Raw genomic sequence first — 13,559 nt, 5'->3', positions numbered from 1 at the left:
ATCAAAGGATAAACACATAAATCTCCAGCGTGTGTCTGCTTATCTTCTTGTAACTCACGCTTAAGGAATTCAATCATTAGGCAAATATTTTTATTATTTATAAGTATATATTTAAACTGGCATTGGTAAGTTACTGTTATTTGTATTCTTTAATTTAACAAAACTCAATAACACTTTTATGCAGGATAATTCACAGACTGTAGGTTAACTGTTGTCCACCCAACACCAGAAAAGAGGGCTTGTTGTGTGTGGATGTGTTTGTTGCATGAATACAAGAATGATCTAAGATCAAAGTGCTGGGTTAGAACTGGTTAGTGTCTGTGTGGGTTTGCAGGAAGTCTCCATCGTGACTAATGTGCCTCTGCCACTAATTAAAAGACCGAACATGCACGCACAAATGGACACACAGTAACAGACTGTATATCCCTTATATCTGCCAAACCCTTGAGAAAGTAACGGCTTTTTATATGAAAGTAAAGCTCCCACTGATATTACTTGTAAGCTAAGACTCGCTTGTTTGTTCTCTAAAGCAATAACAAGATGAGATTATGCCAGTGCCAGTAATTGGTCAATAACAGGTGGGCATTCTCATTAACCCCTTCACATCCTAAACAAGCTCCCCCCCCCTCTCTTTCGCCCGTCTACTCCTAAAATGAGATTTTTTTTAAATTTTTATTTTAATAAACAAATTTTAAAAGCAAAGTTACAGCTTATTTGTACTTGCTAATTAGCAAATGCAACCCTGAGGTGTAATCGTCTGTTTTGGCCGGTGTTATGTGTAAGTTAAGCTACTTTATGGTGTTGCCTCTTCTTCTTTTCCTCCCATTTTGTAAAGGGTTGGCTTTTCCCTGCGCGCGCACTCGCTGCCTTCTAATTAGCGCGCGCACTCAGAGGCAAAGGTGGAGGCTTGGCTCGTCGCCACGGCGCTGCTCAGAAGAAACTTGTGCGGTGGCAACTTTGACAAATACTGTTAAATGTCTGTCACATAGCTTAAATATTTTAAAGTATATGGTGGACGGGAACTCTCCCAATGTGTGACGAGGGCGAGGAAAGCGACAGCGGCGAGAGGGGGCACCTTTCCGAGTCTCCCTCCTCGCCTCTCTCTCTCAGACTTCCCCGAGGATCTCCCTCCTCTCCGCGGCCCCTAGACCTGTTCTCCTCCGCCTCTCCGCTGCTTGGGGACACCGACCCACCTTACCTCGCCTCTCCGGAGTGTCTTCACCCGTCTCCAGAGTACCAGGAAACCGGGGGTTCCACACACTTTACGCCGCCAAAGTTCCCCCAGCGCACCGGGGACACCGGCTCGCCGTTTCTCTCGCGGCCGGGTATACACATAGATGCGGTCTACGACCAGTACGATGACCCGTTTCCCAAGTGGAGGGGACGTGGAGCGGCCAACGCTGAGCGCTTTCAGCACCGCGGACAGAGACTGCACCGGGCTCCGGAGCTCTCGGACTATGGGAACCACTACACTGTTGAGCACATAGACACCGAGTTCAACTCCGAAACCCGGCAAACGTGAGTCCTCCCCCTCACCTTATATAATTAAGCCAGAAAATTAATTCGCGTGCCCTGTGGTCACTGGCCTTATGCAGAGTCCGTGGACTTATTTCTAAACTATAACCACAAACCTTAATCCACCTGGAATGTCAACAAGTAGAGGTCAGTTTTGAAAAGCGTGGAGGCAGGCAGGATTGACACTAAACCAGGTGCACCTAGCTTGTGAGGCACAGACCGACACTGCATAGACAGCACATTAGCAGACTTTTCAAATAAATGCTTTGAGTAATGTTATTGGTGACATATCTGAACTTACTGTGCTTTTAACATCACATGCTAAGATGTGCTGTTATCTGAAATATTAGTTCACTGTAAGTCAGTAAGTGGAATTTCTAAAGCTGCCACTTTCTCTTCCATCTCAACCTCCATTAAGCTGTGAAGTCTTGTATGTGCAAAATGCATATGTGAGGAAGTGAAGCCCTTACTACCTCCTTGTGTTCAGAGATCGTTAAATAGGAAACAGGGGCAGATTAAGGCATGTGACACAGAGCTGGAGCAGGTTGCAGAGATGGATTTCCGCTATACAGTGTACAGAATTATGTTTAGCTGTTTCCTGTATAACTACATATGTATTGAATTGTTTCAAACAAAGGAACACAGTTTTGGTGTATGCAGCCCACTGCATCAATTTAGAAAATGTCCAGAGGAAAAAAGTGGGACATAAATGACAATACTTAATGGATATTAATGTTACACTGCCAGCTTAGCTATGACTATCAGATATTGAGAATAACAGGCCTCAGAGTTTGGACTTTGATCTTCCCTGGTCTGGCTTTTTGATACCAGTGTTCAGCTTAACAGGCCTAACATGGAAGAAGCTCTCTCTGATGGCTGACTAGGTGAAATGTTGGACACATGTGTGCTCAGGTTTTGTGTGAAAGAGCTGGTTAGAGAGGCTGGACATGTCTGTTTCTCATTACCATTAAATTATGTTGAGTAACTCGACTTTGATCTTAAAAAAAATGGCAATTTACTGTTTGAACTCTGTGTGTGGTTGACAAAAGCAGAGACAGAGAGCCAAGAGTGTAACTTTTCTCAGATGTGCATGTGTGTTTGTGTGTTTGTGTGTATGTGTGTGTTTGCCCACTGATAAAACACTAACTCATTAGTCATTTCTATAAAATTTGATTTCAAACCTGATTAATCTTTTCTTTCCTTCCTTCTTGCTAGTTCACCGGTAAATGACCTAACCTAATTGATTGCCTGCACAGATTATAAATGACTTAGTGCCTCAACCCTGGAAAGTTCAAGTGTGAAAAGAGGACACGTAAAAAACTGTTCATGCAGTTTACCTGGCTGAAAAGCTCATAGTGACAGTTATCTTATTGTATTTTCATTCTGTATTAAGGCTTCATTGTACATTTCCAACACATTTTTTTGCTGCTTTGTGAGTAAAAAGCGTAAAAACGCCTTACGTTTGACTGTGAGTGGTTTAGCATATTTACTCCAGAAAGTAGCATTTACATTTGTTTTGTAGAGATATAGTCCAACCATGTATTTTATTTTTATTTTTATTTTTTTAATTTATGTTGTAGCTATTCATTGAGCTTGGCTTCCTGGCTTAGTTTTCCAATAATGCTTGTATAATATACATTTTTTAGCCACATATGATGTTTTTCTTTAAAAAAAACCCTGGTCTGTCCACCTGTGCATCACCCAAACTACGACTGAGGTTGAACTTTTACAATTCAGTGAGCTAGACTCAAGCCAATTAAGTGTCTGAGATCTCAAAAGAACTGTAGTTTGAGACATTTTTTTGAACAAGCACCACTGCTGTGTTAGAGATACTTGCGGCAATGGTGCAAGATTGCTTTTTTCTCTTTTTCTGTCAGTTTTGTTGCTAGTACAAGAGGGAGCTGTGTGATTGGACAGCCGCTCTCAGTGATCTGCAGGAGGCTCATACTGGGATCCACCAGCAAATTGGGCAGACTCAGTAATAGCTGCAGTTTCAGGATTTAAAAAAAACAGTACTTACATTACTATAGTGAATAGTCTGATCACATTAAATGAAAATAAAATAGGTGCCATCACCACTGAATCTAAGCTTCATGATTTTGAAGCCATGTCCACTTTACAAAATGCAGAGTGTATACTTAGTATGAAACTGAGGTGGGTAGATTTAATAAAATAGTTTGAAACAACATTAAAGTACTCCAGTATAAAGTAAGTCATAGATTGATAACCAAAGCTCTTGGATAAATATTGTACTCTCCAAGAGGACAATTGTAGTCAGATGTTGGTTGTTTTAAAAAGCAGTTTTTCTTCCCTTCTTCTTCTTTTGTTAAATGCAATAAGTCTTTTTTGTCTTTCTTTAGAATTACCACTCTATGACATAGGAATTTAGTCTCAGACCCTAGATATATAAGCCAAAACACATATGTACACATGCCATGCTTTGATAATTTCTCTTCTTGTTCTGTACCTACATGTAGACATGGCTTCTCTCTGCCTGTTTATCTCAATTGTGTCTGGCTCTTCTTGTCTGCGTGACTCTCGTTCCACATTAAAATGATGACGGTAAATTTTATTTCAGAGCCGAATCACAAACAGCCAAAGATGGATGGAGAGGGAGCTAGAAAGGGACAGATAATGGCGATTCATTACCTGACTATAAGGTTATCTAAATGGGCTGGCAGCCAGCCTCTTTCTTCATTTATGAGAAATCCTCCCAATGTTTACAAATATCTCTGTAAGAATATCCCCCTCTGTATGTGTGTGTGTGTGTAAAGGTGGAGAAGACATTAGACACAACTTAGAGCGTAAAGGACTGACTCAACAAAACACACAATGACCAATAGGAAAAGATGCTTTTGTGCAGGAGTTAATAGATAGTACTTTCTTTAGAGCCACTGTATAGTGTCACCTTACATTACATTCTATTGTTAATTTAGGTTTTGTTCATATTCTGGTGCCCTAATGTGTAATTGTTCATGTTTCTGTATGGGGGGTGGGGGTTGCTTACTCCCACTGATTGGCAGTCAAGGACATGCACAACTGATTGTGTCACATTTGACTCTCTCTCTCTCCCCCTCCCTCCCTCCCAAACCCATACACACACTCACATGTACACACAAGATTTGTCCTGGTGAGCTCTCTTCATCTTCTCAGTTCCACATCCTTTGACACCCCTGGGGAATATTTCTACCTTGAACAAGTTTCCATTTTCACCATTTCCTTCAATTCAATGTCCTGCATTCTGTCCATGCACACGCACGCACGCACGCACGCACGCACGCACACAATTACAAATAACTCAAATTCAAAATAACCTCACATGGTATTTTTATTACTTTTTTTCATTTTGCTGGCAGGTCTAATATGAATCTGGACCCCTAGTCATTTATAAGGTCACTGTATCATTTACAGCCATTTAACTCATAATAGCAGCATTATATTGAAAATCCTTTAACAGTCTTGTACATGGATAATACTACCCAATTATGGCTTTAAAAACAGTACCTCACCTCTGCTATCTCTCTCTCTCTCTGGGGAGTTTCAAGGTTTTTTCATTATCTGGGTTTCACCGACTGTCCAATCATACAGCAGACACAGATGCTACAGCGAATTTAATTGCAGTGGGTGGAGTACAATAGTGCTGATTTGGACAATTTGTAACAAAGTAGTTGGAGCACAATAGTCCTGATGAAAACTGTTTTGCACTAATGGACATGATTAAAAGCAGTTCTCTTCAATCTACTGGCACTGTGTTACTTCGGATGGTTGGACAAAGGTAGAAACAGACACTGTAAAGAGCAGGATGTGCATTTTTAAATCCATATCCATGCAAATTTCCAAGTGACTAACTCTTATTCACCAGTGTTCAAATGGTCACTTTGGATGACACAGTATAAGTTTGTCATTCTAAAGCTAGTTAAGCTGACAGCTTCATCTCTGCTTTGGCAATCACAGCTGTTGACCTGCCCAACAAAGAGATTTGACAACTGTCCATGGAGGACTTGGTATGATACATCATAGGCAAACAGATTTTAGCAGTCTTTCTGCTTGCCTTCAACATTTGCTTTCTTCCTCTCTAATTTTCAGTCACTTACTCTTCATCACTTTGTTGCTTCTTTCTCTGAGTCTTGAATTCCTTTGTTGTGTTCTACCTCCATTGCCATCTCAATAATCATTGTGGTTTTTAATGATGTAGTGTGTTTAACTGTCTTTACTGTCTCCAGGGTGGAAGCCATGCATCGCCGCCACACAACGTTGAGGGAGAAGGGGCGTCGCCAGGCAGTGCGGGGCCCAGCCTATATGTTCAATGAGCGTGGCTCGGCCCTCACTGCAGAGGAGGAGCGTTTTCTGGATGCTGCTGAATACGGAAACATTCCTGTGGTCCGCAAGATGCTGGAAGAGTCCAAAACCCTTAACTTTAATTGTGTGGACTACATGGGCCAGAATGCTTTGCAGCTCGCAGTGGGTAACGAGCACCTAGAAGTTACTGAGCTGCTGCTAAAGAAAGATGGTTTGGCTAGGATTGGTGATGGCCTCCTTTTGGCCATCTCAAAAGGTTATGTTAGAATCGTTGAAGCCATTCTCGCCCATCCTGCTTTTGGTGGAGGTCTGCGGCTGGCTTTGAGCACTTTGGAGCAAGAGATGCGTGATGATGACTTTTACGCCTACGACGAAGACGGAACGCGCTTCTCGCATGACATCACACCCATCGTCCTGGCTGCTCACTGCCAGGAATACGAAATTGTCCACATCCTGCTGACGAAGGGGGCTCGCATTGAAAGGCCCCATGACTATTTCTGTAAATGTTCAGAATGTGTGGAGAAACAGAAGAAAGACTCCTTCAGCCACTCACGCTCCAGGATGAATGCATATAAGGCCCTGGCCAGTGCAGCTTACCTGTCGCTCAGCAGTGAAGACCCTGTGCTCACCGCCCTCGAGCTCAGCAATGAACTGGCAAGACTGGCCAACATTGAGACAGAATTTAAGGTGAGGTGTCCTATTGGCTTTTCTTCATTCTTCTCTTTCTTCATACTTTACTAGTTTAAAAATAAAGATTTGTTTTGTAGAGATACAGATGTCATACTACAAATGTACACTAGTGTCTATAAGTTCAACCGCCAGCTATGAACCTTATTCTACCCGCTGCTTAAATTTGAAAAATGCTAAAAAGCATGTAAGTGGGTGGCAGGAAAGGGCTGAGGAGGATGAACAGATGTGTGAGCCAGGATTTGTTCAGTGATCCTCAGGCCAGAGAAGAAAAGTGACACAGAATCACAAGGGATCTCAAAGGGCTCTTTTGAAATGAGCGACTGCTCCCCTCCAGAATCCAAAAACTGACATTAGTGCAGTGGAGCACCATGGTGATTCCATGCCATATCAGTTTGAGCAGTTGGCACTAGCCCCAGTAATATTCCTCTCTCACTCTGTCTTTCTCTTGGTATCAAGGGATTGTCCTGCCATCTGCAGCTGTCAAGCCATATAAGGAATTAAAGGGAAAGAATGTAATCCAGTGTTTCTCCTAAAGTGCAACTACAAAAGCAAGAGTCAGACGCACTGCACCAAAACTCTAAAACTAAAGTAGATGGTGGTGTAAACCTTAACTGCTTTGTGGGGCCAAGGGAGAGTGGCCACCATCTAGTCATGAAACTGGGTTTTGCAAGCTTTAGCATACTTTAAGTATTAGATAAGTATTTGAGATATTTTCAACTCATTAACTGCCAGTGTTTAAAGATGAGCTAGAAATGTCAACATTAACCTATTCATGTATCCGTTTTATCACAGAACACAGCAGTTATTTCACAGCTCAGGTTTGTTTAAGCATCCATTAGCTCTTTAATCACCTTGAATATGCCCTCCACAAGTCGATTCAGTAGCATTTATCAACTCTAAATCAAGTGTGAGATAAGTTGACAGTTTTAAATAGTTTAGAAAATATACCTATATTTTTGTTCCACTGAAAGTTTGTAAGCTCTTTATAATAAAATTTATAAACCCTGTCCTGAATTGTTTTTTTTAGTTTTGCTCCAAGGGGAAGCTTCTTGTTGAATGCAGCTGCATCAGTGCAGATGCTTAAGTAAAAACAGCACATTGAACATTATTTTCAGGGATCTATCTTTTCTTGAGCCTGGTATTGTGATTGACTAAGGTATTTTTATTGGTCTATTTTTTTAAAGCTATATAGATCAGGAATATGCTGCTTTAAGAAAATATATGCATCTGACTCTTCCCCGCATTCCTACCAGTGATCACATCTTGAATGTATTTCCTAGGGCACTGTAGATTTTTATTACCCTTTTGAACTACCTGTTAGTAATTCAATGTGCCCTCAAGTTGTTGGGGGGGGGGAAAGAGTTTAAAATGGAGCATTTTGCATTGTGAGAGAAAAATTCCTTTCTATGCTGCAGTCACCAAAACACACCTTGCTTCCATGATAATGAAACTGATGTAAAAATACTGATGTGAATGTACGTTAGTATTTGTGTCACTGTTTTGGTGAGGAATAATTTTAATTTCAAAAGCTTGGAAGTAAATATCATATCTCCGAAGGGATATTTGAGGTTTAAAGATTGGATGTTAGGATCAGGGTTAGAGGTGAGTGGCCTCTAAATGGATTATTTTGTGTAATATTTAATATTGTTTCTTAAAAATGTAAAGCCCATATCATTAATGCACTCCAACCCTGAACCTTTCTAAACATTACATGATGGAGATACATGTGGAAACATCAATGTCTGACGCAGTTGGACTGGACAATAAACACCCTTTAAATCCCGAGATCAAAGTCCAAATTCAGAATAGAGCAGCTCATGCTCCTCCTGTGTACACTGCACTGGCAGCTCTCTCATCTAAATCAAAAAGAGTATTTCCACAAGTGATAACATATCTAAAGAGGACTATTATCTTCTGGGTTAAATGTAAGAAAGGAGAACTTCAGACAGTGTGCCTAACTGATATTCCCTTGTTTTCTGTAGCTTGTACGAAAATGATTTGAATTTTTTTTCATTCTTTTTTAAACAAAAAAATCAAACCTGAGTTTGTTTGCTGGCATCTCTGTCAAGGCAGGATCATTGGTTTGTGCTCACTTTACACTGTGTGGTCAGGTGGGCATGCTTTGGGTAGCAGCTTGAGGTAGAGAGAGCTTATTTCCCCCTACTGTGCCAGCTCGTGTACGAGTCCCAAATCAGTTAGCGTTGGATATAATGGGTAAGGCATTCACTGAAAAACCAGAGACACTCATCCATTAGACTCGTACATTATATGTATACATTTATACTTGATCTTTTTTTTTTAAATTTCTAACGATTTCCTTGTTTTGTCAAGTGAGATTCACTTATAAGTGAAAAACTGTCTTCAAAGAAAAGCTGTGAGAACAGTTTTCGCTGCGATATTGGATCTGTCTTGTCTAAGCTTGCTCAGACCTGTGCAAAGGAGCTAGAGGGTATGCAAGTGTCAGTCGACTGTCTTTCTTCAGAGACTGACTGCACGAGTGGCTTGTGCAAGCTATTAGCAATGGCCTATGGGTACATCTTAAAGAAATCCTAGCAGTACTATGAATAACTGCATGTAAAATGTGCACTGGTGTGATTACCATTAGATGGTACTGAAGCATCTGGTGAACCAGAAAATGGCATGCCTTTGTGCACCCATGTAGTGCTTCATTCTCTTACCCTCAACACTCTTGTTAATAACTGTCATTGTTTCTCTGGTCCTTCCGCTTTCTACCCCCCATTTGTGTCTGATATTCAGCCTTTCTGCTTGTCAGTCTGTTCTGTCTCCAGACAAGTTAATGAGAAGGGCTCACCTGAGGGACCACAGTTGTGTTGGAGCTCATCTGTCTCATTACCATCTCATTATCACCCCTCTGTCTTTTTTCTCTTTATTTGTTTTCTTGTCCCTTATCGCATCATCTTCTCATTAATTTAAAATATCAAGTAAGTAAGTAAGCTGTGTGTTTTTATGGAACTGTCACGGCGAGTGAGGTGAGCCGTGTGGAGGAAATGAAGGAGGATCCAAGTGCAGGCAGTCGTGAAGGTGTAAAGGTGGTTTATTGAACATGAAAGTAAATACAAACGGAAAATGGAGCTGGAACTAAACTATACTGGGAAACAACTAAACTACAAAGCACAAACCTGAATGAGAACGAGCAGAGGAGAATGACGATGGACAGCAGGGAGAGCACACGGATGTGACATGGTAGATACACAGATGACGCAGGGTGGAATACACAGACGGACCAGCAACAACAATGACTGAAGACATGACTTAAATACACAGAGAACCACAGGGGAATTACACACAGGTGGTGGACACAGCTGGGAATAATCAACAAGACGAGACAAAGGTAAAACTGAACACACTCACATGAGACGCAGACCTTCACAATAAAACAGGAAACAAAACACACTTTACTAAGACACAGACTAGACAGAGACAGACTTGAAATGACATATGAAACTAAACCCACATCTTAAACCCAGATAAACAGAACATGGAACTCTAATAATAGACATAAACATTACCATAACACGACAAGAGAACAAGAACACAATCCCTGATGCAAACTTAAATCAAAACACAATAAACTCAAAATACTGGGTCCAACGGACCCAGAACCGTGACAGGAACGTTCAAATGTGGGCGGGAAAAGTTAGAGCATTTTGTTGCTAACACAAAATGTTACATATGAACTTTTGTATGCTATTAGGTGCAATTTTATGACTTCAGAGGTATATTTATCTATTCATACAAATCTCAGTTAATATGCCCAGTCCTCACCATTTCCTTGGTGAATTAATTTAGAATTTATGCCATAAGTTTATATTTCTTTCATCTCACTTCTAAAGCTAGTATCCTGAAAGGAGCTGAATAATCTAATCAACCTGCTTGAAGTGCTGTACAAGTATACATAATGTGTTTTTGAGATTAAGGCAATGACCATGTTAGTGCTTTTGTGAGCCTCTATGACATATGGGAATCTCTAACATATTTCTAAGCGTCTGTGGATTTATTCATGTGTATTTTCAGAGAAGCATAATTGAAGGTACGTGTTTGTCCAAGACTGAGAAATAAGCTGCCAATCAGCAGCCTATTTATTCAAGAAGCCTCTAAATTCACATTATTCAAATCATCAGACCCCATTTTCCTTATTGTTGGTTTTCTCTGTGTGTCTGTTTTCTTTGCACTTGTTTTACTTAAACAATATTCAGAAGCTATTATTAACAGCATTTTCAGTGGCTGTCGTTCCCCCCCCCCCCCCCCCCCCCCCGCTCACATAAGAGAATAAAATACATTCGGACACCATCACAAACTGACTTAAAGATAAAACTGAAGTCGAGTGCCCCCCCCCCCCCCCCCCCCCCTCTCCCTGCATTAGGTGTTAGGTTCAGGTATCACTTCTCCTAAAGAATAACAATTGCCTGGCTTTACATCAACTGTCAGTGCTGTATATTTGTATATTGTCATTATCATTCATTTCGCCCACTACATAAGTGACAAGCTGAAATTGAACTGTTTGACAGATTCAAATAAAAGCTTTTTGCTTTGTTGACATATTGATGTTATCTACTAGCTAGCTCCCTGACTGTACACATACATTTTGAATGTAATGTAAGACACAAGTTCATTTGTTTAAATCAAACTGGATGTTCAGTGTGAGTTAGGTTAAAACTTCTCATCCACTGGAGAAGATGCACAACATGTCTCCTTGCAGGAGCAATAGTGTTAAATTCGCCGCATATTGAATTGTTATGTGGGGACTGCTAAGGATCCATCAGAACTGAACCTTACTCCACAAGAAACCCATCAGTTTGTCATCTGAGCCTCTGTAGACACACATAGAAAAGCTCCAAATACCTTTTAGAAAGTAAGTGAGCAGTAAGAGAGGATACAATCAGAGAGTGGAAAGTGTCAATTAACTTTTATTTGAAATATAATTTTGCATGTTTTTTTAAAATAATGAAATATTGAGCAAAGCTGAGACAAAAGACAACAAGAAGGAGAGTGCCTCCATCTTACATTACATTACCTCCCCTGTCCCCTCTCTCTCTCTCTCTCTGATTGTGTCACATTTGACACTCTCTCTCTCTCTCTCTCTCTCTCTTTTCGCGTACCCCTCAGTTCACTCATCTGTAACCATTCTCACTCGGTTTCACACCGCTCTGTCTCCAATTTCAATCTCACAACACTGTCCTCAGTCTCAGTTGTCAAGGTAAAAACCCACACAACATGATTGGATTTTCATGCATGCGTACTATCTTTGTGTGTGCATTTTTGATGTCTGTTTAGCAATGAAAATACCACTGTTTAAGAAAAAATTTTTTTTTACTTCTTATAGCCTGAAGTCCTATCTTTGAATAGGTTTGAGATAATAATTGATTTCTTTCATCTAGCAGCCTGAAAGAGGAAAAAAAATGTTTTTATTGCTTGTTGCCAAAGGGTTGGCTTCTTTTATTTTTTTAAATAATAAATGTAAGCAACATGGACCAAATTTGAAAATGTATTGATATTTTGTAGCTGAATGGGGTTTAAGAATGTGAACACACGGATTCTACGGAAGGAAGGTCACAGTTTTGTATTCAAGACTGACACTGTCCAGGTTGTGCTAAAAAGACCAAACTGTGGAGGAATATAAATGATGTTCTTGATAAGTATGTATATTAATATAAGGCACAGACATGCACATAAGTACTTTATGCTACCTGCTTAAAAAGATGCACTGAAAGAAAGTTGAGAAAGGGGAGATGATAATTTCCTACTGTGTTTAATGCTAATTATTTTACTGAAAAGAACAATGTAAAAGCTTTTGCCTCAACACGGTGTAATAGTTTGCTTGAGCAGAGCACAAACATGGCGGTGAATGCATAATGATAATCATTCCTCAGGGACTCTAAATCTGCCAGAAGCTCCAGCCTACTGACTGCTTCCTGTTCAACCAACTGTTGCTAAACAGAATCAAGCAAAAGTGGTTGATAGAAAGAAAGCTAAGAGAGCACAGTGAGAGCCACGGGGTAAGAGATTGAAACTTGAACTTTTATTGAACGAATCAATTGTGCTCATTTTAACGAAGCTTTTAATAAATTGTTTCAGTTTGTAATAAACTGCAACTGAAAGTTAAGAAAAATAAAACTAGCTACTTCAGAGTATTCATTTAGTGTAATTACACAGTTATTAGGGTTTAGCAGCTTTAGGAAATTCATGAACATTTCAGCTTTATCTGAGCTGAGTTCATAATTTTTGAAGTGACTTTTGAAAACACTGAAAAAAGACATTCATCCACAACTGCTATGTAAGAAAGTACAGTAATAACTTTTCTATCATTGTTCCATATTTAGAGCATTCTGTTGTTGCTTCCCAGCTGGGGCAGCACAGTATGGTCACTGAAAGAACAGATTAAAGGAGTGGATTGGCCTACTTTATCCTCATTTATGCTCTTCTTCTGTTCTGTTTTTAAGTTTTTAGTCTTATCTGAAATAAAATTGAAATGTTGGGGATTTATTTAGAAGAATTCTGTTGTTTTTTGGCAGAATTGTGTACAAGTAAAATCAGATGCGTGGGAAGGTACTGACTGAGCATTTCAAAAAATGATACTGCAAAAGGAAACATCGAGATGCCTTCATTCAGTTGTTTGAGGACCATTTTTTATATATATATATATATATATATATATATATATATATATATATATATATATATATATATATATATATATATAAAATAAATAAATCCCCTCTCGCCCCTGTTGGGCGGTCTATTCTTCAGCCTCAGGTCCTCTACCAGAGGCCTGGGAGCTTGAGGGTCCTGTGCAGTATCTTAGCTGTTCCCAGGACTGTGCTCTTCTGGATAGAGGATCTTTGATGTTGTTCCTGGGATCTGCTGGAGCCACTCGCCTAGCTTTGGAGTCTCTGCAGCTAGTGCTCCGATTACCACTGGGACCACTGTTACCTTCACCCTCCACATGTTCTGGAGCTCTTCTCTGAACCCTTCATATTTCTCGAGCGTCTCGTGTTCCTTCTTCCTGATGTTGCTGTCATTCGGAACTGCTACAT

General features: G+C 40.2%; 1 protein-coding gene across 2 annotated transcripts in view; it reads left to right on the top strand.

Annotated features, from left to right (window-relative positions):
* Nucleotides 1-774: 774 nt before the first annotated feature.
* The window catches only part of trpc7b (transient receptor potential cation channel, subfamily C, member 7b), a 54,701-nt gene continuing 41,916 nt past the window's right edge, over nt 775-13,559 (top strand). For both annotated transcript variants that reach the window (XM_026194510.1, XM_026194502.1), the window contains exons 1-2: nt 775-1,518; nt 5,739-6,501. In XM_026194510.1, coding sequence (XP_026050295.1) covers nt 1,031-1,518; nt 5,739-6,501 — 1,251 coding nt within the window. In that variant the 5' untranslated portion in view covers nt 775-1,030. The remainder of the gene's footprint in view (nt 1,519-5,738; nt 6,502-13,559) is intronic.

Source organism: Astatotilapia calliptera, chromosome 2, assembly GCF_900246225.1.
Source record: "Astatotilapia calliptera chromosome 2, fAstCal1.2, whole genome shotgun sequence".
NCBI classification, from domain to species: Eukaryota; Metazoa; Chordata; class Actinopteri; order Cichliformes; family Cichlidae; genus Astatotilapia; species Astatotilapia calliptera.
Note: the sequence above shows the minus strand (reverse complement) of the source record. Positions and strands in the feature narration are given on the sequence as shown.